Here is a 26,829-nt window from a genome sequence, read left to right on the forward strand (position 1 = left end):
GATGGACGGATAGACAGATAGATGGATGGATGGATGGATGGATGGATGGAAGGATGGGTGATCAAAAGGATGAATGAAACAGAGATGGATAACTTAACAGATGGGTGAATAGATGAACAAATATTTAGGTGGATATTTGATTCTCCGGATGAATAAAGCCTTTCATTCACTCAGAACTATGTAGTGAGTAGTTTTTCTACAGCGGGATATATGGATGAGCACATGAGTAGAAGGAAAGAAAGAGAAATTGGGATGGAGGGAGAAACAGCATAACAGGTGAATAAACCGAGGAGGAACTGGAGAAATGCCTGGGCAGACAGACGGCCCATGTTCACACATTCACGGTCTCCTCTGAGGATGTCAGTGTCTGTGAGCTGAAGGAGTTGGTCCCAAGGTCCCAAGGGGGAGGGGGTCCGGAGAAGAATTCACAAACACTCTCTGTCTACTAAAAAAAATCTTTTTCTCTAAATAAACTTTGAATCCACTTCCAAATATGTTTAGAAAGAGCAGTGGTGACATTCATGAAGGATGAATTATAAGTGCTTCGTTCGGAGCTGTGTTTAGGGACCCTCAGAAATACATACAGTCCCCAAAGCAAGTGCTAAAATGCGTATAAGACAAGAAACATATGCTGGGTATGATGATGTCAAGCAGGCTTACTGCAAGCATATGTGCTGTACTGTTGATGGAATACTCAGCAAGAGTTCCAGAAAGAGGCCTTTCCTGAAATGGAGGTCAATGAGAATACTCCCCCTTCTCATAAATCCTTGGGAAAAAATAGACCTGTCTCCCACACACATGTGGCTAATTATCTGGGGGCTCATGGATCTCCTCAGAGAGTGGTTAAGAGCAGTTTACTAGGGCTAAATCTGCCCCAAGTGGTTTCCAACAGCCCCAGCTAGAAAGACTGTGGCAGCTTGCCCTTGGTTCATCAATGGGTATTTTCCTACCCCAGTGGGCAGAGGGGGTTAGGCACATGTGCTAAATAATAAAGGAGACAAGATCACGTCTTTTCCTTTCCCAATGCCCAGCAAAGATCAAACCCGGAGACAAGTTGCTGATGGACACCCTAGAATCCAGAGCCTCTTTGCATGGCCGCTGGTGACCATCCACCTTAGTCCAGTTTAACTGGATTTGGCCTGAGCCAGGGCCAGGAGCACCAAGGCAGATTGAATATGGTCTCCACTTTGTGGGGCTCACAGTCTAGCAGAGAGAGAGAGAGAGAGCTGGGTAGACAGCTCCATCCCAGTGCACTAAGTGCTGAAGCAAGTAAATACCCCTGGCCCAAGGGTGGAGAGCCAGGAAGGCTTCCCAGGGGAGGGTCCATGTCTTAGTTGGGTCTTGAAGGATGAGTAGGAGTTATTCTGGCAAGTAATGGGAGAAATGACATTGGAGACATGAGCAACACATGGGGCCGTGGTGTGTTCCGGGCCAGGAGTGATGTATGGAGGACAAGTAGGGGATGGGCGGAGCAGGCCAAAGAGGGAAGTCTGGCTCAACCTGGAAGGGCCTTGGCCAAAGAGCTCAGACTGTGGCCCAAGGTCAGTGGAAAGCCTGTGAAAGGCTTTAAAGGAAGTGGCATGATCAGATTTGTGGTTTACAAGGACTGCACTGACTGTGGGGCAGAGAATGAAATCAAACGAGGGAGCCAGGGAGGAGGCTGTGACCGTTGACCCAGGGAGATATGCTGGCACCAGACCTGGTGGGGACAGAGAGGGGCAGACTCTGGTTCTTTCTCTTCTGACTCTGTCACTTGGGGCATGTTCCTTAACCTCTTGGTACTGTACAATGGGCATAATAGCACCCACCGCATGGAGTTGTTGTGTGGTGCACAGTAATCCATGTAAAATGCCAGGACAGGGCCAAGACATGGTCAGCCAGTAGGCTTGTTGTCTTTTGTATTTGGAGGGGGTGCTCAGGAAGTGTGAATGGGATGGATCCACCCACATTCCTGGGGGTTACTGGGTGGATGGTGATGCTGTTCACAGAGACTGGAAATTCAGATGGAGAATTGGTGGGGCAGGGGATAAGGACTTTGGTTTAGGCCATTCAGCCAGTTTCTACTAGGATTGCTGAGGAGCTTCTGTCCTACCTCATCTAATCCTGAGGCAGAATAGCCTGTGGCTCAGAGTATGATCTCTGGCACCAGACCACCTGGTCCAGTCCTGACCTTGCCACTGATACTGTGTGGCCTCAAGCCAGTGACTTGCCCTCTCTGGGTCCAGTTTTCTCCTCAATAGAATGAGATGAAGGGTGGCTGTGAAAATTACAGGAGGATTGACATGACAGAGCTCAGAATAGCGCCTGGTACACAGTAAATTCTAAGTGAGTGTGCACTGCAGTAGTCCTAGTAGTAGTGGCGGTGGTGGCTGCAGTGGACATCATTGCTGGTGGTTTATGAACCCAGAACTGGTGTTCCTTGGGTTTTGTAAACTCACAGCTTGGCTCCAACCCCCCATCCCCTGAGCACACAGAAGGTAATGTGAAAAGTACAAAGCTTGAAATCTTTCAGAAGAAAGAAAATAATATTTAAAGAGAGAGAGAAAGAAATCAGTTGGGTTTTGAGTGTGTTTCCTGGACCAGCAGCAACAGCATCCCCTGGGAACTTACTAAAAATGCAAATTCTTGGTCACTCCAGCCCCACTGAATTTGAAACTAGGGGTGGGGCCGGGACCCCTGAGCACTTTGGAGGGTGACCCGGCCCTCCTGCACCCACAGAGCAGTACCGGACCTAGGATGGGAAAGGAGCTGCTTGTGTCTGGGTCTCTGGCCAGACGATGGCATCTGGATAGAGGGGAGAAGCCCCAGGCAGTCCCCAGTTCTTTTCCTTTAAAAAAACAGAAAGAAAAAAGGCAAGTGCTTTGGAATTGGACGCAGCAGGGTTTGAATCCCAGCTCTGCCACACACCAGGTGTATGACTTGGGACAAGTCCCTTCTCTTGTACTCCATTTGTAGGGTAGGGTAGATGCCACCTCCCTGGCAGAGGTGCTGATCAGAACAGATGAGTGAACACCTGTACAGCCCTGAGCACAATGCCTGGCATGTTGCAGGTCCACAAGCAGGAGCCACCTTCCTTGCTTCCCACAGCACTCCAATACCCTGCTCCAGAGCTCTGGGAACAGTCAAAGTGGTGGTGACATCTCCCCACAGCAGAAGCCTGACCTGGAGCTGTATGTAGGCAGGAGCTGGGGCCTGTGTATGGGAGCTGCCAGGGAGCAGACCTGTCCAGCCTCCTTCCACTCCAGACAGCTGTGGGGAGGAGGGGACAGTCGAGCAGGTCCTGGAGAGGTCGGTTTCCAGGCACAGGGAAGGTCCTTACAGATGGAGAGGGGCACAGTGAGGGCATAAGCACACCTGAGCTTGCAGGGACAGCGTGTCATGGGGTGGTCCCACTGGCAACATAGCCAGTCCCCACCCTGTCACACTGTGTCATGGTTAACGCCTCAGTGGGCCGGTATCTCTGGACCACAGAACCCAGAGACAGGACCCATGCCGGGTCCATCACGGGATTCCCAGTGCCTGCAGGGCCTCCAGTGGATGTTTCGGGAATGACTACCTGAGTGACAGACTGAGGATTGGGTATTCAAATCCCCATTTGGGGCCTAGGAAACTGAGGGTCTGAGAGGTTAAATGTCATGTGTTATCTCAAAGGACCTTAGGAACTGGGGTCACTATCTCCAGTCCAAAGGTGAGGAGACAGACAAGGCAGGAATTGGCTTGCTCCAGGCCATACTAGTGAAAGCAGAATTTCTAAGACACAAATACGATCCTTCTTCTTTAGAAAACAGGCTTTGTGATGGTAGGGACCCTGTCTGTCTTGTTTACAAAGGTACAGGGGATGAAATCAGTCTTTTGAGGTTTATACCCTTCCACAGCTGCTCGGGAAGACAGCCTGGTAGGGCATGGCCTATGATCCCAGAAAGACAGAGAGGGAGAGGAGGGCTGTCTTCTCCCAAGGGGACCAGGAATGAACAGGAACACCAAGCACAGGACAAGCCTCTTTTCTGCTAGAAATGAAAAATGCTGCCCAGCTAAACAGAGTTACCATGTGACCCAGCAATTGTACTCCTAGATATATACCCACAAGAATTGTAAGGAGGGACTCAAAGAGATACTTGTACATCAGTGTTCACTGAAGCATCAGGGTAGGTGGAAACAGCCCAAGTGTCCATCACCAGATGAATGGATAAACAAAATGGGTGAACAATGGAAGAATATTCAGCCATAAAAAGGAATGAAGTCCTGCTCCATGCTTGCTTTTGTCTATTCAGGCTGTTATGACAAAAATACCATGGACTGAGTGCCTTAAACAGCAAATATTTATTTCTCACAGTGCTGGAAGCTGGGAAGTCCAAGATCAAGGCACTGACAAATGTGGTATCTGGTGAGAGCCCACTTCTGTTCATAGATGGCCATCTTCTTGTATCTTCACATCGCAGAAGGGATGAGGAAGCTCCCTAGGGTCTCTTTTATAAGGGCACTAATCCCATTCATGATGGCTGCACCCTCATGACCTAATCACCTTCCAAAGGCCCTACCTCCTAATACCATTGCCACATTGGGAGTTAGGATTTTGATATATGAATTCTGGGAGGACACAAACATTCAGTCTATAACCAAGCTGCAACATGGGTGAAACTTGAAGACATTATTCTAAGTGAAATAAACCAGACACAAAAGGTCAAATACTGTATTACTCCACTCATATGAGGTACCTAGTGTAGGCAAATTCATAGAGACAGAAAGGAGACTGGTGGTTTCCAGGGACTGGGGGAGGGGGAATAGAGGGTTATTGTTTCATGGGTATGGAGTTTCAGTTTTACAAGATGAAAAGAGCTATGGAGGTAGGGATGGTAGGGATGGTTGTACAACAGTGTGAAAGTACTTAACACCATTGAATTGTACTCTTTTTTTTTTTTTTTTTTTGGCTCCATAGGATCTTCGTTGTTGTGCGCAGGCTTTCTCTAGTTGTAGCGAGCGGGGGCTACTCTTCGTTGCGGTGCGAGGGCTTTTCATTGTGGTGGCTTCTCTTGTTGCAGAGCACGGGCTCTAGGCACGTGGGCTTCAGTAGTTGTGACACGTGGGCTCAGTAGCTGTGGTGCACGGGCTTAGTTGCTCCATAGCAAGTGGGATCTTCCCAGTCCAGGGATTGAAACTGTGTCCCTGCATTGGCAGGCGTATTCTTAATCACTGCGCCACCAGGGAAGTCCCCTGAGCTGTACTCTTCAAAATGGTTAAGATGCTAAGTTTTATGTATATTTTATCACAATTTTTTAAAAATATTAACATTTTAAAAAATATAATGTAATATACCAAAAACTATTGGGTGGTTCATATGGTATGTGAATTATATCCCAGTAAAGCTGTTTAAAAAAATTATGCTGCTCATAACACTGCTGGACACAGTGTGCCGACCCTTCCAGGGCCAGGATAAAGAACTGCAGATGTTGGAGCACATGGGCCTGCCCACACTCCAGTGTTTGAGTGTGCGGGGAGGGCCATGGGACCCGCAGGCCCCCATAAGGGGCCAGTGGCTGAAGGACAGGGAGCCACTGCTTTACTAGGGAAGGAACAGGAAGACGGCAGAGTCGCCCCCTAGCAGCCTGCCTTCACTGGACATGGGCCAGGGAACTCAGACCCAGCTCTTGACTGCTGACACTCTCCAGTGGGAGCCGTGGTCCTTGCCCTGGCCCTGGAGTCAAGAAAAACAAATGGTGACTCACTCGGGCCCCTTGGGAGTGTGAGTCAATAGTGCAGGGAACTGTGTGGGGCCTCACAGGCCAGGATGCTGGGAGCAGCGCAGCAGGGGCCTCCGCAGAACTTTTCCACTCAGCCTCTTGGCTGCTCTGGGGTGTGTGGTCAGTGAAACTGGAGCAGCTTCCTGAGAACTTAAAGTCCTGTCAGCGGGCAGCAGAGGAGCCCGAGCTGCGGGGCTACTTGACCTTGGGCAGCCCCTCTCCCACTCTGTAACAGGGATGCTGGTGTCCCTGCCTCATGGGTCTGCTGCGAGAATTATGTGAAGTGCCAGCAGGTGATGGCAGCAGGTACCTCATCAGTGACACCTTGGTGCCCTCCCACCACCAAAACAGAGTTCATTCATGCTCTGACCATTTGTTTAGCACCAACCCATGTGTCACTATTGACTATCAGGCGATAGCCATGAACCAGCACACAGGAGCCCTATCCTCAGGGAGCTGACATCCCAGTGAGGAGAGAGAAACCATAAACACTAAAAAGCAAATAAAATAAATAAACCAGGTAATTTTGCTAGAGATAAGTGACTGGAAGAAAATAAAACAAGAAAACATGCCGGAGAGGGTGATCAGTGAAGGTGTCCAGGAAGCTCAACAAAGAGTCCGCCATGCAGAATAGCCCCAGCCATGTGAGGAGAGCCCCAGGACAGAGGGAACAGCTGGTGCAAAGGCCCTGAGCTAGGACCGGCCTGGCTGGCTTGAGAAGCAGAAGGAAGGCCGTGTGGCAGGGGGTGTAGGTGGGGAGTGGGGGAGCAGTGGGAGACGGGGCAGTGTGTGGAGCCTCCTTCCTCACAGGCTGCCCACTGAAGTGACCAACCATCTGGTTTGCCTGGGACTGTCCCAGTTTTAGCACCAAAAGGCCCAGGAAACCCCTCAGTCCTGAGCACGCTGGGATAGTTGGTCACCCTAGTGCCCACTTGCTTCCCTTATTTCCTGGATGTGGAAGTGAAAGCACCCTAGGCCCTGCTGGGGGCTGGCATGCCCTTCCCTCAGGAGAGCTCTGTTCTCCTGTCTGCAGGAGTGGGAGGCCTGGGTCCAGCACCCTTAGGGTCAAGTTGCCTTGGAGGGGGTGGGATAAGCTGAGTGGCCAGCTTTTCCCTGAGGGTCACTTCCTAAGTCCATGTCCACCAGCATGCTGGCCATGCTCTGAAGGCTTCACTTGCTCTTTTCTAGGACCTTCTGACTGGACTTTTAACATGTAGGTTAAGAGGAATTCTCATGGAAATCAAAGCTCACATGAAGGGCTTTTAAGCTTAAAAAAATAAAATATTTGGGTTGGCCAAAATTTCGCTCTGTTTTTTCCGTAAGATGGCTCTAGCCAGCAGTGCTTAGTTGTCTTTAACTTCATTCAAAACAATTTTGTTAGATTGTATTGTGACAGCTGTCATATCGGTGCATTTTTTTAAAAATTTATCAAAATTGGTGAATTTTTGTGTAGCCATTTTAATATTGAAGATGGAAGAAAAAAGCAACATTTTCAGCATATTATGCTTTATTATTTCAAGAAAGGTAAAAATGCAACTGGAATGCAAAAAAAAGATTTGTGTGGTGTATGGAGAAGGTGCTGTGACTGAGGGAACATGTCAAAAGTGGTTTGCAAAGTTTCGTGCTGGAAATTTCTCACTGGACGATGCTCCACGGTCGGGTAGACCAGTTGAAGTTGAAGTTGATAGCAATCAAATTGAGACATTAATTGAGAACAATCAACGTTACATCATGTGGGAGAGAGCCAACATCCTCAAAATAACCAAATCAAGTGCTGAAAATCATTTGCACCAGCTTGGTTGTGTCAATCACTTTGATGTTTGGGTTCCACATAAGTTAAGCCAAAAAAAAAACTCTTGAGCGTATTTCCACATGTGATTCTCTACTTAACCGTAATGAAAACATTCCATTTTTAAAACAAATTGTGACGGGCAATGAAAAGTGGATACTGTACAATAATGTGGAACGGAAGAGATCGTGGGGCAAGTGAAATGAACCAACCACACCAAATAAAGGTCTTCATCCAAAGAAGGTGGTGTTGTGTATATGGTGGGATTGGAAGGGAGTCCTCTATTACGAGCTCCTTCCAAACGATTAATTCCACCAGGTACTGCTCCTAACTAGACCAACTGAAAGCAACACTCAATGAAAAGTGTCAACAGAAAGCACATAATCTTCCATCAGGATAACGCAAGACCGCGTGTTTCTTTTTTTTTTTTAACATCTTTATTGGAGTATAATTGCTTGACAATGGTGTGTTAGTTTCTGCTTTATAACAAAGTGAATCAGCTATACATATACATATATCCCCATATCTCCTTCCTCTTACGTCTCCCTCCCACCCTCCCTATCCCACCCCTCTAGGTAAGACCGCATGTTTCTTTGATGACCAGGCAAAAACTGTTACAGCTTGGCTGGGAAGTTCTGATTCATCGGCGTATTCACCAGACGTTGCACCTTCGGATTTCCATTCATTTTGGTCTTTACAAAATGTTCTTAGACTTCCCTGGTGGTGCAGTGGTTGAGAATCCGCCTGCCAATGCAGGGGACGTGGGTTCGATCCCTGGTCCAGGAAGATCCCGCATGCTGCAGAGCAACTAAGCCCGCGAGCCACAACTACTGAAGCCTGCATGCCTAGAACCCGTGCTCTGCAACAAGAGAAGCCACCGCAATGAGAAGCCCACGGACCGCAACGAAGAGTAGCCCCTGCTCGCCGCAACTAGAGAAAAGCCCACGCACAGCAATGAAGACCCAATGCAGCCGAAAAAAAAAAATTCTCTTAATGGAAAAATTTTCAATTCCCTGGAAGACTTTAAAAGGCACCTGGAATAGTTCTTTGCTCAAAAAGATAAAAAAGTTTTGGGAAGATGGAATTATGAAGTTGCCTGAAAAATGGCAAAAGGTACTGGAACAAAACGGTGAATACGTCGTTCAATAAAGTTCTTGGTGAAAATGAAAAATGTGTCTTTTATTTTCACTTAAAAACCGAAGGAACTTTTTGGCCAATCCATAAAAGCTTTTCATTCTCTGAAAGCAATACATCCTGACCTTCATTAAGTTCGAGGGGATACATTGGCCCATGTGTCAGGGATTAAGGCTTTGGGGTGAATGGAGAGCTGAGGAATTTGGTGTCTTTGGGGTGTGCTGGTTTCTGTGCACTTCTCTGGAGGCTGTTTTCCAACAGGAAACAGGATCCCAGGAGATGATAGGCTCTGGTGAGAAGTCAATTCACACTAGCACAGATCTGGGTCTGACTAAGCCCCACAGATCTGCCCCAAGCTCTCCTGCCCACCACTGACCACCCAACACCAACTCCTCACAGCCTGTGCCCTGGATACAGTCGCCACCTGCACAGGAACCAGCAGTCAGGAGCCACAGTTTCTTTGTGTGCAATACCTTTCTTAGCCAGGGCACCAGCTCCTTCCACATTCAGGTTAACATGACTCTGCCTTCACCCTTTGAGAGCCCAAGAAAGTCCTTCTCCCCTTTCTGGACCTTCCCACTCGCCCCTTCCAATCCAGGCCAGCTGGCCAGTCAGGCACGGCCTCTTCACCCCTCAGAGATGTACTCATGGCCTTGAGCCCCATGGAAGAGAAGGGCCGTGGTCTCTCTCCATCCCTCTGAGGGGCTTTTCACTCTTCACGCAGGTTGGCTCAGCCCTCCCTTCAGCAGCCTGAGCCAAGGGCTGTGGGAGGCAGCTCTACCAAGTCCAAAAAGGGGCCTGTTACTGGGCTGCCCCAGCATGGGTCCACATGACTTACCCACCTGTCACTCAAAAGGGCCCCTTCAAGTAGTCTTTTGAAATCTCCACTGTAAGACACAGAAGCCCTTTACTGAAAGCCCTTCCATGAGCCCTATCGCTCTGATCCAGAAACCATGTACCAACCCTAGTCCCCTCCACCTGTGTTCTGCTTCTCTCCAGGTCCTCTGGATGAGACATTTTATGTTTAGCTCTGGTGCCTACACCATGGTCCGTTTCCCCAAAAAGGAGACGCTTAGGAGGGTAGTGCTGGTGCCAGCAAGAGCTCTGGCAGACCCAGGCCCAACTCCTGGTCCTTAGTAGCTCTGACTTGAACAGTTCACCTCACCTTGGGCCTCAGTTTCTTTTCTGTGAGTGGATCAATTATATCCACATCTCAGAGTTTACCAGCAGGATTAAAGAGACAATAAAAGCACCCAGCACATGGCCCGAACAGGCTCAGCACGTGTCAGCCACCCCACCTCCCCCCAGGCCCGCTGCACCCCCCACTTCTGAGCCCCTCCCACTGGGACCCTTGGGACCCTTAGGAGGTGGCTCTTGGGTCTGGTGTGCCACCAGTATGAGTAATGGGTCTGGACTCCGTGAACCCATTTAAAAAGCCTTTTTAAAGCTGTTCCCAACTCAGGAGACAAACCAGCCCACAAACAACAGGCATTTCAGATGGTGTAAGGAGGACATGCCAAAAGCTGGCCAGAGTCTGCTCCAGTGCTGGCAGCATGTGACCTTTTATTTCAATATTTAATTCACAGAATTCTAAGAGCCACCTCTGGGCCCCTTCCATTTTGTGTGGTTTGCAGTGTATTTAAAAATAATAATAATAACAAATGCCAAGAAGTGGTTATAAAAATTGTGGACTATTCTACCCGCCCACCTTCACAAGCATCTTCTTGTGCAAGAGGCTGATGGCAGGGCTGAGATGCCAGGGCTCAGGGTCTCACTGCACGGCCCCACCCACACCAGCTGTATGACCTCAGAGGGTCAATTAATCTCTTTGTGCCTCAGTTTCTCCATCTATGAGATGCAGATCATAATAGTAGCCTTCCTCCAAGATTTGATGTGAAGAATATATGAGTTAGTACCCTGGAATCAAGATCAGTGCCAAGTATAAACATTCAATAAATGGTACTACCTACCTCTTGTTTTTCTTGAACACTGTTGGGGGGCTCCAGTGGCTATCCAGAACTGTCCGCTCCTTTGGAGGGAACATCACCGTCCATATCTGAGGCCCTTTGTGGATGTGAGGGTGGGACAATCCACCGGCCTTGTCCCCTGAGATGGGCTCTGTTCATGTGGTCACTGAATGGCGCAGTGTTCAAGCAGGCTCTCCAGGTCTGGCCATTGGGCAGTAGGGGTCTGCACGGGCCTGGACAACCATCCTAGCTCCCAACAGACACTTGCCTTATGACCCCAGCAGCCTGTGGCATTACTTCTCCAGACTGATTCAGAACCTTGCAACTGGCGGCAAGGCTCCGTGCCATTGGGCTCCCATCAGCGTGGCGGGTGGTGGAGAACGAGCCTGCGGGACCTAAACGCCTTCAGAATGAGCTGTATTTGCTGCGCAAGAGGCTGTGATTTTAATTCCTGGATGACAACATGACCCCCACTGGAGCCCAAGCTGCCTGCCAGCTGGCCAGCCTCTTATGCTGTCAGTGTCCCCTCCAGGGTGCCATGTCCCCCAGGCCCTCCCAGAGGCGTCCAGAGGCTGCACTGCCTCCCTCCTCCGAGCGACAGAGGGCTTTGTTAGGCCAGGCTGGAAATGAGCATGGTGAAACTCCCAGATGGGAGTTTCCGACTCCGAGGTCCATCTGAAACTTGTAAAACAAAATGATCTGGGGAGATGTTTTAATGATCTGGTCATGGAAGCTCAAATCCAGGGACTTCCTCTGCCTCCTCTGCTCAAGGCACACCCCTACAATGGCCCTGGGGACACAGACTCCTTAGGGAGCACCAGGCTGAAGGTCTGGGGGATTTGGAACCACCTGACCCCAAACTCCCTTCCTGGAGTCCTGGGAAGAGGGTCAGATAAAGGACCCTCCAGAAGGGCCAGCTCTGAAGGACTCAGAGGCTGTGGACACATTCGGGGATGGCCTTAATCACAGTAGCTGAGGACTTTAGAGGACGGGCCCTGGAGTCACACAGACCTAAGTGCAAATCCCTGTTCTGCCATCTCCTTGCTGTGTACCTTGGGGGACACCACTGTCCTCTATGACCACACAGTTCCAGGCTTTCAGTAGGTACTCAGTGGCGTCGTTATAGCCACACCGCCAACAACATCACCACGGTCTCCACCAGGCCGACCTTGGTAGCTGAGAGCACTGGGAGCATTTCTTTTCTTTTCTTTTAAATTGTGGTAAAATACACATAACAAAATTCACCATTTGAACCATTTTTAAGTATATAATTCAGTGGTATAAAGTAGCTCCACATCATTATGTAACCATCGCCGGCATCCATCTACAGAACATTTTTCATCCTGCAAAACTAAAAGTCTGTCCCCGTTAAACACTAATTCCCCATTCTTCTCACCCCCAGCCCCTGGCAGCCACCATTCTTCTTTCTGTCTCTATGAATTTGACTACTCCAGGTACCTCATATAAGTGGAATCATACAGTATTTTTCCTTTTGTGACAGGCTTATTTCACTCAGCATAATGTCATCACAGTTCATCCATGTTGTAGCCTGTGTCAGAATTTCCTTCCTTTTTAAGACTGAATAATATTCCATTGCACATATATATTGTAACACATTTTGTTTATCCATTCACCATCGATGGACATTTGGGTTGCTTCCACCTTTTGCTGTTGCATCTGGGAGCCTTTCTTGACTTCTCTGAGCCTCAGTTTCCCCAATCTTTAGAGAAAAAAGAGTGGAAAGGGTTTAAAGCATTTTTCAGAACTGAGTATAGATTCAATTAGATAAATTGCACAAAAGCTCCTGCCCTTAGGGGCTGGCAGGAGGGCGGAGCAGGGCCTGGGGTTTGGGTGGGGAGGGTGTGGGTTGCTGAGTGACTGTTGGAGCCAGGGGAAGAGGGATAGGGAGGGGCCTGGGCAGGCTGTCCCCCGGTTGGCCCCAGGGTTGTGAGAGGACAGCAATAAAGCAAGCATTGCTGAAGGAGGTATCCTCAGGGGAGGGAGGTGCCGGGAAGGATTGTGGGAGACCACCACTGCGAGAACCAGGTCCTCACTGCTCAGGCCTCCCTGGAGCCTGTTGGCGTTCAAGCCCCCTTTGGAGTTGGTCAGTGACATGAGTGCTCCAGCCCAACCAGAGATGAGATTTTTATCAGTTAGAAATGGTTCCAGTTTGTCTGGCCTTGAACAGTGCTTGAGAAAAGCATCATCCTCCCTGGAGTTACTTAATGTGCAGATGGCTGTCACAAGCAGAGTCATTTAGCAGCGAGCTGGAGCCCTCTCCAGCCCATGCTATGCCTGAAACCTCAGGATTTCTTTGAGAAATCTCATTCCCAGACCACTCAGCCCGTGCATCCTGATCCCTAGGTCCACAGACAGACCGTGATTAGGGACCTGGAAAAACTCCAGACTGTCTCTGCCCCTGTGGGTTCAAGGCCAAGGTGTAATGAGGGCTTAGCCAGACTCTGGACTCAAACCCTGCCCACTATACCATACTTGAGCTATACTGAAATATAGCTGCCCTGTCTCAGGCTTCACCCACCTTGGGAAGCACGTAACCAATGTACATCAAGTCCCCAGATTCTAATGGCCCAGAGGCCCCTGCAGCCAGTTATTTCTTGGGGTCCCAAATAAGCCCCTCTTTTGTGCCCCCAGGCTGGTGTGTCTGCTGCCAGCTCATCTGTTTAACAGTTCTGCAAGTCAGGTATAGTTGCCATCACCCCCAAAATTTTATCCTCACGGATTGGGAACCCAAAGCTCAGAGAGGTTGAGTAACTTGCTCCAGGTTAAACAGCTTCCTTTCAGTCATGTCTTTTCCCCTTCTGCACCAGCATCACCTGTTGGTATCTGTTGCTCAAAGCCTCTGGAAGGAAACTTTGCAGGTGCCACCATGGCAGCACCCATTGTGAAACACCAGCATCCCCATGGCTGCCAGCCCCCGACCCAGAGCCAGAGCCGTGTGGGTCACACAGAGGTGAGAACAGCCTGAGCTGGTCTTTGTCACCTGGAGACTCTCTAGCCGGGACCGTTTTAATAGCAGCATCCTTGGGCAAGACCTGAGTTTCTCCATCTATACATCAGCAGGTCGATCAAGACAGACTCCCAGGTGCCTTCCAGGGCAGCCTGAGTGTCTGAGTCTGTGCCAGCAGTGGGAAACATTCTGCCACTGTAGAAAGGAAGGAAAAGAAGAAAACCAAGAAGCGGAAAGCTCTGAGGCAAACTGCTAGGCCAGGAACCTGGTTTTGCTTGTTCAGAGAACATCTGAGCTGCAGCCAGCTGGCCAAGCTGTCCCTGGGAGCCCAGATCAATCTGCTGCAGGCCTGGCCCAGATGCCAGAAGGCCACAACCCATCTGCCCTGCTGCTCGCCCCAGGGTGGCCACCCCTTCCATTGTCAAGGCTGCCTGCCTGGGGGTTCGACGTATCTGGCACAACTGCCCTTGCACCTTAAGAATCACAGACTGATGATGAAGGGCTCCCCAAGGCGCCAGCTGTGTGACCTTAGGCAAATCTTTTCCCCTCACGTAGCCTCAGAGTTCCCCTCTATACAGGGCATACCAGCATCTTCTTCAGAGGGCTGAGCAGGGAATAGATGAGCTCCTTGGATGAGCCACAGGAGACCTGGAGCACAAAGGGTTCCAAGTTCATATTTGCTGGATGAGTAGCTGGCCTGGCACCTAGTAGATGCTGAACCAGGGCTGCTGCCCGTGGCCGGCCCTCAGCACCTGACAATCTAGAAACTCATGAAAGGCCATCCTTCCTGCCTTCCCCACTACAGGTTGCACAATCCAGGTCTCGTGTGTGCAAGGCCTCTCTGTTTGCAAAAGCAGCAGACAGGGAGCCTAGTGGTCAGCATGGGACTCAGCTCTGGCATTCCCCGCTCCCAGGGCCTCTATTTGATCAAGCCTGGCAGAGCTCACCACCTCTATCACCTGTCGTAGGGAGAAAGGAGAGAAAGTATCCCTCATCTCAACAGCTGTGCCCATCAAATTAGATAATCTTGCATCTCTTCTAAGCCGTGGATCTTGTTAGATTTGACAGTCTTTTAAAGAGATTGCCAAGAAATGGTAAGGAGGAATCTTAGGCTGCACAAGATGCGGACTGCACACTGCAGTGGACTACCTTCTGTTAGGAGGAGGACAAACAAGTCACAGCAGGAAGGGTGGGTGGAAGAGGCTAAGCGTGGGGCAGCCTTTGCCTGATGCCAAGGAGGAAGGGGTCTCAGTTAAGTGTGGGCAAGAGGATGCCTCAGACAGCTCCCAGGTGGTTTCTGGCTTGGCTCTGTGGGTACTGATCATACCTACACCTAGGAGAGAAGAGAACGCTGTCGGGAGCACACGGAGAATTGGGAGATGATTTTGGGTTTGGACATGTTGCTTCTCAATAGAATTATCTTGGAGACAGTTGAATGAGTATGAATCTTAGAAGAGTGGGTTGACCAGTTGTCAGTTTGTGAGCTGTTCACACAGAGGCCTCCAGGATCTGGTTTGAATTGGCCTTCAGAGAGTTCACGAGCCTCAGTCTCCTTCTTTACTTAGGCCCTTTCAGTTTGGAGTCCTGTCCAGCCTGCCAGGGCTACAGCCCCACAGGCCCTGTGCACTCAGCAGCCCCCAGGACCCCCACCCAGTCCAGGCCTGCTGGGAGCTTCCCCCAAAGGCCCTGGGAGACGGGGCACCTCACCCTGCCTGGGCAGCTGCCCACTTGCTAGCATCTTCCTCATTGGGCCTTCTGCCTAACCATGCCACCCAGGAGACCCACCCAGAAAAATCCATTAGTTCAGCCACCTCAGCGGTAGTAAATGTCTTCATCTTGCTCAAGTTTCCCAGATGGAGAATTCTACAGTCGTACCCAGTAATGACCATTAGAAAACCATGGCGCTGCTTTAGCTTTCAGATCCAGGAAGAGCCTGCTTACTCTCCTACTCTTGGACCCCTTTCCTGCCATGTCCCATACATCAGCCTGAGGCCCAGGGCGAGTGAGCGACCTTGCTGAGCCAAGCACAGGCCTTTTATAACCTGGTGAGAGCACAGAATCCAGGGACCAGTTTGCTGGACCTTGTGAGTGAAAGCTGGGCCTCTTCTCTCCTACAACCAAAGGAACGTGATGCTGGGTGTGCCATTGGGGTCCCTCTTCCCACACCCTCGCTCACCCTGAAAACACATGTGTCTGGATAGAACGGGCCAAACACCGGCCAGCCTCACGAGGTTTCCAGGAGCTGTCAGCCCCATGAAAGCTGGGAGGAGAGCAGGATGCATGTTTAGCCGTGAGGGGTCTGAGATGTTGGTGAGACACCCACATGGAGGTATTGAAGGCAGTTGTCCATGCACTGCAGGTGTTGCAAGCCTTGGCTGAGATCACTGACCTGGAGGCTCTTCATAAGCTGTTATACTGGTGTGAGGAGCTATTGTCTGTTATGGGGGTGCCAGAATCTCAGCCTCGCTAATCAACACAGCCCTGAGCCATTCCAGCATAAAACTCAAGGTCTCTGTCTGGTCCCGGGAAAAGTCAAGGGCTATGTAACTGGCATGAATTTCTACTCCCAGAACGCAGGGGTACATCACTTCTACGGTCAAATGATTTTAGACAAAGGCGCCAAAGCTACACAATGGGGAAAAGATAGTCTCTTCAACAAATGCTGTTGAGAAAACTGGATACCCACATGCAAAAGAATGAAGTTGGGCCCTTACCTTATACCATATACAAAAATTAGCTCAAAAGGTTAAAAGGTTAAAATTAACTCAACGTTCAAAAAGGTAACAAAAGCAAAAATAGACAAATTGGACTACATCAAACTTTAAAACTTCTGCACAGAGAAGGAAAACAGGAGGAAGAATCAGGGGTAGTTAGACTAACGGGGAGTGAAAACGGAGGCAGAGAGGAGAAGGCAGGGGAGCGTCAGGGAGGTTTGCAGCAGGGCTCCAGGAGCGGCGCCGGGATGAGGGCGCGCTGGCTGAGGCCTCAGCCCTCCACTCCCAGGCCAGGCGAGCTGTGCTCTGGGCCCTGCTGCCACCAGGTTCTGGGTTCCATGACCTCTTCCTCTTCAGCATCGCAGTCACTCAGGTCTCGGGGGCTGACGTGGGCCGAGGGGCAGATGATCTGCATCAGCTTCAGAAAGTGCAGAAACGTATGGATGAGACTGGATACCGAAAAGAATGTGCATTGGAGTGCACATTATGTGCAATAAATCACAAGAAATTTATAAGCGGCTCCCTGGAGCTGTGGGGGAGGGGAGAGAGGTGCCAAAAGGTCTAGTGAGCAAAGGAAGGAAGTAGATGGATAGGATAGAGCCTGTTACCACCGAGTTTAAACATTTGAGATGCCATGATAGTGTCTTTATGTGGTGCGTTGTCTCTGTTTTTATTTTAGTGAATATTAAAAAGCATTTGTCTGGGCTTTTGAAAGATAACTCCCACCCTCAGCCTTATTTTTCTTGAAAGTCTGAAGTTTCTCAGTGGGAAACTCTTCTGCCTCAAGAGTTTCTAGGTAGTAAACCTTTTTGAATGGGAAAGGACTTGGGAATGAAATAATGAACAGATAATTGAATAACTAAATGAATGAGTGAGGGATGAGAGTGCAGCCAACAGGGGAGGATCCAGAGGAGCGGGGGGAGGGAGGAGCAGGAAATGGAGCTTCCTCTCCACTCCTCTCCCCTCCCCCAGCCAGCAAGGGGGTGAGCAGGCTGCCCCCAGGCTGCTGTTATGGGTGTGGGTTGGGGGGTGGTGACGCGGTGGTGCTGGCAGCAGGCAGGCTGTGCCCAAGCTCACTGGCTTCCCTTCTTAATGAGTCCGTCCTTGTTTTCCTGTCTAGGCCCCCCTGGACGGCGTGGCAAGCCTGGAAGAAGAGGCGATCCCGGTGAGTCCCAGGTTTTCTTAGTTACTAAACCTAGGCCTGGAAGTCTGCCCTTGACCTGGGACCTGGCTGGAGGTGCCAATCCTCGCACCACCCCATAACTCAGGACCTTTGGTCCTGGGCCAGGTCTTTGTGTACCCTCCAATTCCAGCCACTGTCCCCAGAGCTGCAGTGCCCAGTGCTGCCTTTCCTGGCTTCTTGACACCATTCCAGTGTTACAATTTCAGTGACAGTCCCCTCTATGCCCTTGGCCACCCCCCAAATCTCATTATCAGCCTCAGAAAGTTTAATCCCTGGTCTCCCACTCTGAAACGGCCTCATGTCTTTGTGGGACTCACTACTGTGGGTCCCTCAACACAAGATGGTTCTCCTGTGTGTCCCCATCCCTCCTCTGACATGGCCTGTCCTTCCCTTGGCAGAGGCACCAGGAGAAGATCCTTTCCATACCTTCCATGCAACCTGCAGACTCACCTGTACTCGCCGCCAGCCTCCCTCCTGCCACCTTCATTCCACCCAAAATGCACTCTCTCTGCGTGTACCCTTCCCCCAACTCACAGTGAAGCTTCCCTCAGAGGCTACACACCCCTACCCCACTCCCATCTCCTCCCCCTTGCCTTCCACTCCTCCCAGCCCCTCCAGTCTCTTCTCACTGTCACGCCATTCACATCCTTTTGGCCAGAATTACCACTGACCACCTGATGGCCATACCGGCAGACACAGATGCGCTGCTGTCTCTCTTCCTGGGCCTCACATTGGCCATTCCCCTGGGTCCCCCTCTGACTCTTGCCTGCGTTTCCTCCCACATCTCTGACCCCTTCTCGCATGCCTTTCCTACGGGGCCCACTTGCCTCTTACATGGATCTGCCCTTGGCCCTCTTCTCTCTCTCCCACCCCTGTGGCTCTGGCGCCCCCATAATGCTGATGATGCCCCCACTTCCTGCCTCCAGCCAAGTCATCTCCTCTGGACTCAGAGGTTGGACCTGGCCCCGCTGAATCCAGCACTACCCCCAGCTGCTCTCCTCCAGCTCCCCATGCAGGGAGGGGGCCTCCAGCCACCTGCTTCCCTATGCAGACACCAGGGCATCATCCCTGATCCCTCCCTCCCCACTCCCCCACCAAATCCCCATCAGTCTCCTCCTCAGTATGTCACAGCACTGTCCTCATCAGCACAGCCTCCTGCAGTTCTCACCACGGTTTCTCCCATGTCCCCTACCTCCAGCCTCATTGTGGATGTCCGGGGCCCTCCCACTCTGAGCCTGTACTCTTATGTCCTCCCCACCCCCTGAATGTCTCCTCCTCTACCTGGCCTCTTACCCCAAATTCACTATTCTTTGTCCTTTCAGTCTAGCTCAAGCATCTCCTCCAAAACGGCTTATCTAATCCCTCTGGCTGGGGCTATCACCAACCCAGCCAAGAGCCTGGTGCAGAGGAGGCTCCAGGGAATGGAAACGCACAGAACAGTGAATGAATGAATGAATGCACATGCGCTCAGCCCCTAAGCAAATTCATAAGGAGAGCATGGTGATAACGGCAGATTGAGCCTGGGAGAAACGGGGCAGGTTCTCTCTGAACCTCAGACTCTTCTTCCTGACACTGGGCACGGGCCTCTTGTCCTCTCGTTTTGCTGCGTGCTTGCGCTATCTAGGTCCCTACATAGAAGCCCTCCAGATAAACTCCCCAGAGTTCACTGGAAGGAAACACCTTTCCTGGCACTCTGTTTGCTTTGACTTCCAGAAGCTGAGGACTGTTTTGTGTTTGATTGCAATGGATTTTGTGTGTAATCACGTCCCTGCACCATCGGCCAAATACACACTTCATCACTCAGTTCTTATTTCTGCCCTCGTAAAAGGTTTTATTGCCTTTTATTGTAAGCTCCTGAAGTCCTTTTTGGAAGAAGATGAGGAATACATAGTGACTTTTTTTAGGACAAAGTATAATATTACTCAACTTACTCAAAAACCCATTAGAATTATGACTCCAATTTTCAACTGATCTAAAAGTCAAAGAAAGACAAGGACTTACTGGGCCCCTGACACTGCCCTGGGTCCTTTCAAGTCCTTCATCTCATGTGATCCTCACAGAGCTCTGCAAAAGATAAAAATATGTTATTATTCCCATTTTGCAGATAAGGAAAGTGAGGCTCCAAGGGGAGAAGCGTCTCATCTAAGGTCAGCTACTGGGCAAGGGATGGGCAGCATCTCCTCCCCTTCACTGCCCTTTCCCACGCGATGTCCTGATTCTCTGCCTGTCACAGAATGGTGTGAGTAGCACAGAGCAGGTGTCCCTCTCTGATTAGCTTTGGCTGGGCCTCGTGTTTATTTCTAGATAGTTTCACACACATGCACCTCTTGGCTTTGGGCCCTTCCCTTGTACAAACCAGGCTTTTTCTTCACCCCAGGGAGAAAGACTCTTTTTGCCTGGTGGGACAATATCTGGCTGAGATGGCTTCTTGCTGCTGCTGCAGACCTGCAGACAGAGCCGACCCTGCCCGCCTGTGGGGATGGGTTCTCTCCAGCTCCCAGTGGGAGCCTTTGTCTGGAATATGCCTCACAGGTCCTACAGTGTTTTTGTATCTTTATTGTGATGGAGTGGATTTTTCATCTCCCCCCTGGCCTATTTCTCAGCTGGGGAAACCGAGCACTACCCTTGGTATTCTCTTTCTAGGGAACGTAGGCAGTATTTTTTCTCCTTCCAGACTTCCCTTTCCCCAAGAACATCCATCACTCTACCCTGGCTCCCCCAGCCCCCTAGATCCCTCCCTCAGTCACAGCACTCCCTGCTGCGCTGGTGGTCTGCTCTGCAAACATGTCCTTCTCCACCAAAGCACAGGCTCCTCAGAGCAGGAGCTTGACCCGCAGGCACTAAAGATATGGTCAATAAATGCTTGTTGACGGGGAAGAGGGAGGGAAGGGAGGAGGGAGAGAGAAAGAGGGACTTTTTAGGAGGCAGGAAGAGACAAGGATGAAAACAATCAAATCCTGCTTGGCTGATGCTTGTGCTAAACCTACAGAGACAAAAGGAGGTACTCACCAAATCTCTGCAGCCGCCAGCCTTAGGTCAGCAGTTTTAATGTCAGGGTTTTTTATCCACCCTGGCCGCAAGAAACCCTTTCTAAAAATACAGTGGAAGAAGCACTCCTGGGATGGTAGAGATAGGACTTCTGAAAATCTGCTCCTCCATAAAAGCAGCAAGAACACTGGGAAAAATTGACCATTTCAGAATCCTGGAAATTAACATCTGGTAACAACCTAAGAAATGTTAATTTAAGAAAAAGGTCTGAAACTTGCTGAGAACAGTGAGGTTTCTAGCATTTTAATTTGCCCATCTCCCCAGCCCCATGGTAGCCTTAAAAACCATCACAGCCTCACAATCACAGTACCTGTGAAAACTAGCAGCCATTGGAGGTGGCAGAACAACTTTGAAGCTCCCCAAATGCTCATTCTCTGAAACTTGTCACTGTCCGTTAGCTCCCTGGAAAAGCCCATACACAAAACTCATCTTTTTTGACCTGATGTAGAGCTCACTCACTGGGAAAAGCCCTATCCCCAGAGTGCTTGCCAAATACACTCAGCAGCAGTTGTTTAACTTTGCAGCTGCCTGAGGTGGCAATACAAGTTGGAGCAAACAAGAAGCTGACACAAAAACTTAAATGAAAATCTAGGGGATGAGCTGTCCAAAGGGGCTTTGAAATGCTCCCATATACCTGGGGATCTAGAAGACACGTGCCCATGCAGGGAAAGACCTAAAAGAGCCCCTGTCTCTCACCTCTGGCTGACCTTCAGTCTCCACTCAAGCAAGAAGTAAAGGCAAAAGCAGAGTTGTAACCTGATAGAGTGTTGAAGTTATGCTCAACACACACAAAAAGCCCCTCAGAACAGAATGGGAGACTTACCAGGTCAAGGCATTAAAGAAAACCTCTGTCTTAAGCTGACAATTAAGCAAAGCAAGCAGAGAATTCAGTAGCTGCACGTGACAAAGAGTACACATTTCAGAGAATTAGCTCAAAAAAGCCCCTTGAACAAACAACAACAACATCAACAAACCCTGGAAAGGAGGAGGGATATCTAGTTTCCAGAGTAGCCATATTAGATTATTTGATGCCCAATTTTTAACAAAGACACACAAAGATACAAGAAAGTATGGCAATGAAAAAAAAAGAGGAAAAAAAGCAGTCAGTGAGGAAGCCCAGATGAACTTACTAGACAAAGATTTTATATTGGCTATTATACATATGTTCAAAGAACTAAAGGAAACCATGTCTAAAGAATTAAAGGAAACCATAAGAATTATGTGCCACCAAATGGAGATTATCAATAAAAAGAAAGTATTTTTTAAAGAAACCAAATAGAAATTCGGGAGCTGTAAAGTACAATAACTGAAATGAAAAACTCACTAAAAGGGCTCAACAGTAGACTTGGGCTGGCAGAAGAAAGAATCAGCAAACTTGAAGACAGGTCAATTGAGATGATCCTGTCTAAGGAAGAGAAAGAAAAAAAGAATGAAGAAAAATGAACAGAATCACAGAGATCTGTGGGACACTATCAAGTGTGCCAACATTTATATAATGGGGGCCTCAGTAGGGGATAAGAGAGAGAAAGAGGCAGAAGGAATATATGAAGAATTAATGGCCAAAATCTTCCCAAATATGAAGAAAACATTAATCTGCACATCCAAGAAGCTCAACAAACTCCAAGTAGAATAAACTCAAAGAGATCCAGATCTAAGTACATCATAGCCACATTACCAAAAGGAAAAAAATGAAGAAAGAATCTTTTTTTTTAAAACACCATGGTGGCCACTTCACCACTGACCTTGGCACCTTCCATGGCTGAGAGCTGGATCCTCCCACTTCTTGACACGCACAGAAGAAAGAATCTTAAAAGCAGCGAAAGAACAATGACTCATCACAGAAAAAGGATCCTCAATAAGATTAATAGCTGATTTCTCATCAAAAACCATGAAAGCCAAAAGGCAGTTGGTATGACATATTCAAAGTGATGAAAAAAAGAAAAACTGTCAACAAAGAAATCTACAGCCAGAAGAACTATACTTGAAAAGTGAAGAAGAAATTAAGACATGCCTAAGTAAACAAAAATGAAGAGAATTCATCGCTAACATCCTGCTCTACAAGAAATATGGAAGGGACTCCTTCAGTATGAAATTAAAGGACACTAGACAGTAATTTAAATTCACACACAGAAATAAAGAGCTTCAGTGAGGTAACTACACAGGTAAATATGAAAGACAGTATAAATGTCTTTTTTTTTAATTTTTGGCTGCACCCTTGCTTAGTTCCCCAACCAGGGATCGAACCCACACCCCCTGCAGGGGAAGCAAGGAGTCTTAACCACTGGACGACCAGGGAAGTCCCAAAATGTATATATATATTTTTTCTATTTTATTTTATTAATTTTTTTACACAGCAGCTTCTTATTAGTCATCAATTTTATACACATCAGTGTATACATGTCAATTCCAATCACCCAATTCATCACACCACCATCCCCAAGCCCCGCCGCTTCCCCCCATTGGTGTCCATACGTATGTTCTCTGAGACTGATCTGTGTCTCAATTTCTGCCCTGCAAACTGGTTCATCTGTACCATTTTTCTAGGTTCCACATATAAGCATTAATATACGATATTTGTTTTTCTCTTTCTGACTAACTTCACTCTATATGACAATCTCTAGATACATCCACATCTCAACAAATGACCCAATTTCGTTCCTTTTTATGGCTGAGTAATATTCCATTGTATATATGTACCACATCTTCTTTATCCATTCGTCTGTCGATGGGCATTTAGGTTGCTTCCATGACCTGGCTATTGTAAATAGTGCTGCAATGAACTTTGAGGTGCATGTGTCTTTTTGAATTCTGGTTTTCTCTGATAATATGCCCAGCAGTGGGATTGCTGGGCCATATGGTAGTTCTATTTGTAGTTTTTGAAGGAACCTCCATACTGTTCTCCATAGTGGCTGTATCAATTTACATTCCCGCCAACAGTGCAAGAGGGTTCCCTTTTCTCCACACCCTCTCCAGCATTTGTTGTTTGTAGACTTTCTGGTGATGCCCATTCTAACTGGTGTAAGGTGATACCTCATTGTAGTTCTGATTTGCATTTCTCTAATAATTAGTGATGTTGAGCAGCTTTTCATATGCTTCTTGGCCATATGTGTGTCTTCTTTGGAGAAATGACTATTTACGTCTTCTGCCCATTTTTGGATTGGGTTGTTTGTTTCTTTAATATTGAGCTGCATGAGCTGTTTATATATTTTGGAGATTAATCCTTTGTCCGTTGATTCATTTGCAAATATTTTCTCCCATTCTGAGGGGTGTCTTTTCATCTTGTTTATGGTTTCCTTTGCTATGCAAAAGCCTTTAAGTTTCATTAGGCCCCATTTGTTAATTTTTGTTTATTTTTGTTTTTATTTCCATTACTCTAGGAGGTGGATCAAAAAGGATCTTGCTGTGATTTATGTGAAAGAGTGCTCTTCCTATGTTTTCCTCTAAGAGTTTTATAGTGTCCAGTCTTACATTTAGGTCTCTAATCCATTTTGAGTTTATTTTTGTGTATGGTGTTAGGGAGTGTTCTAATTTCATTCTTTTACATGTAGCTGTCCAGTTTTCCCAGCACCACTTATTGAAGAGACTGTCTTTTCTCCATTGTATAGTCTTGCCTCCTTTGTCATATTAGTTGACCATAGTTGCATGGGTTTATCTCTGGGCTTTCAATCTTGTTGCATTGATCTATGTTTCTGTTTTTGTGCCAGTACCATATTGTCTTGATTATTGTAGCTTTGTAGTACAGTCTGAAGTCAGGGAGCCTGATTCCTCCAGCTCTGTTTTTTTCCCTCAAGACTGCTTTGGCTATTCGGGGTCTTCTGTGTCTCCATACGAATTTTAAGATTTTTTCTTCTAGTTCCGTAAAAAATGCCATTGGTAATTTGATAGGGATTGCATTGAATCTGTAGGTTGCTTTGGGTAGTATAGTCATTTTCACAGTATTGATTCTTCCAATCCAAGAACATGGTATATCTCTCCATCTGTTGGTATCATCTTTAATTTCTTTCATCAATGTCTTATATTTTTCTGCATAAAGGTCTTCTGTCTCCCTAGGTAGGTTTATTCCTAGGCATTTTATGCTTTTTGTTGCAATGGTAAATGGGAGTGTTTCCTTAATTTCTCTTTCAGATTTTTCATCATTAGTGTATAGGAAGGCAAGAGATTTCTGTGCATTAATTTTGTATCCTACAACTTTACCAAATTCATTGATTAGCTCTAGTAGTTTTTTGGTGGCATCTTTAGGATTCTCTATGTATAGTATCATGTCATCTGCAAAAGTGACAGTTTTACTGTCACTGTTTCTTTTCCAATTTGTATTCCTTTTATTTCTTTTTCTTCTCTGATTGCCATGACTAGCACTTCCAAATCTATGTTGAATAATAGTGGTGAGAGTGGATATCCTTGTCTTATTCCTGATCTTAGAGGAAATACTTTCAGTTTTTCACCATTGAGAATGTTGTTTGCTGTGGGTTTGTTCGTATATGGCCTTTATTATGTTGAGGTAGGTTCCTTCTATGTCCACTTTTTGGAGAGTTTTTATCATAAATGGGTGTTGAATTTTGTCAAAAGCTTTTTCTGCATCTATTGAGATAATCATATGGCTTTTCTTCTTCAATTTGTTAATATGGTGTATCACATTGATTCATTTGTGTGTATTGAAGAATCCTTGCATCCCTGGGATAAATCCCACTTGATCATGGTGTATGATCCTTTTAATGTGTTGTTGGGTTCTGTTTGCTGGTATTTTGTTGACGATTTTTGCATCTATATTCATCATTGATATTGGTCTGTAATTTTCTTTTTTTGTAGTATCTTTGTCTGGTTTTGCTCTCAGGGTGATGGTGGCCTCATAGAATGAGTTTCGGAGTGTTCCTTCCTCCGCAATTTTTTGGAAGAGTTTGAGAAGGATGGGTGTTAGCTCTTCTCTAAATGTTTGATAGAATTCACCTGTGAAGCCATCTGGTCCTGGACTTCTGTCTGTTCGAAGATTTTTAATCAGAGTTTCAATTTCATTACTTGTGATTGGTCTGTTCATATTTTCTATTTCTTCCTGGTTCAGTCTTGGAAGGTTATACCTTTCTAAGAATTTGTCCATTTCTTCCAGGTTGTCCATTTTATTGGCATAGAATTGCTTGTAGTAGTCTCTTAGGACGCTTTGTATTTCTGCAGTGTCTGCTGTAACTTTTCCTTTTTCATTTCTAATTTTATTGATTTGAGTCCACTCCCTCTTTTTCTTGATGAGTCTGGCTAATGGTTTATGAATTTTGTTTATCTTCTCAAAGAATCAGCTTTTAGTTTTATTGATCTTTGCTATTTTCTTTGTTTCTATTTCATTTATTTCTGCTCTGATCTTTATGATTTCTTTCCTTCTGCTAAATTTAGGTTTTGTTTATTCTTCTTTCTCTAGTTCCTTTACGTGTGAGATTCGATTGTTTATTTGAGATTTTTCTTGTTTCTTGAGGTAGGCTTGTATAACTATAAACTTCCCTCTTCGAGCTGTTTTTGTGCATAGGTTTTGGATCGTCGTGTTTTCATTGTTATTTGTCTGTAGGTATTTTTTGATTTCCTCTTTAATTTCTTCAGTGATCTCTTGGATATTTACTGACGTATTGTTTAGCCTCCATGTGTTTCTGTTTTTTACGTTTTTTCCCTGTAATTCATTTCTAATCTCATAGCATTGTGGTCAGAAAAGATGTTTGATATGATTTCAATTTTCTTAAATTTACTGAGGCTTGATTTGTGACCCAAGATGTCATCTATCCTGGAAAGTGTTCCGTGCACACTTGAGAAGAAAGTGTAATCTGCTGTTTTTGGATGGAATGTCCTATAAATATCCATTAAATCTAACTGGTCTATTGTGTCATTTAAAGCTTCTGTTTCCTTATTTATTTTCATTCTGGATGATCTGTCCATTGGTGTAAGTGAGGTGTTAAAGCCGCCCAATATTATTTTGTTACTGTTGATTTCCTCTTTTTTAGCTGCTAGCAGTTGCCTTATGTATTGAGGTGCTCCTATGTTGGGTGCATATATATTTATAATTGTTATATCTTCTTCTTGGATTGATCCCTTGATCATTATTTAGTGGCCTTCCTTGTCTCTTGTACCATTCTTTATTTTAAAGTCTATTTTATCGGATATGAGTATTGCTACTCCAGCTTTCTTTTGATTTCCATTTGCATGGAATATCTTTTTCCATCCCCTCACTTTCAGCCTGTATGTGTCCCTAGGTCTGAAGTGGGTCTCTTGTAGACAGCATATATATGGGTCTTGTTTTTGTATCCATTCAGTGAG

At 47.3% G+C, this 26,829-nt stretch overlaps 1 protein-coding gene across 1 annotated transcript in view; it reads left to right on the forward strand.

Annotated features, from left to right (window-relative positions):
* COL23A1 (collagen type XXIII alpha 1 chain) overlaps positions 1–26,829 on the forward strand; it is a gene marked incomplete at both ends in the record, with an annotated part of 351,203 nt that overhangs the window by 265,070 nt on the left and 59,304 nt on the right. Inside the window, 1 exon segment of the mRNA XM_079701429.1 lies at positions 17,431–17,475. Coding sequence (XP_079557555.1) covers positions 17,431–17,475 — 45 coding nt within the window.

Source organism: Hyperoodon ampullatus (genome assembly GCF_949752795.1).
Source record: "Hyperoodon ampullatus genome assembly, chromosome: 4".
NCBI classification, from domain to species: domain Eukaryota; kingdom Metazoa; phylum Chordata; class Mammalia; order Artiodactyla; family Ziphiidae; genus Hyperoodon; species Hyperoodon ampullatus.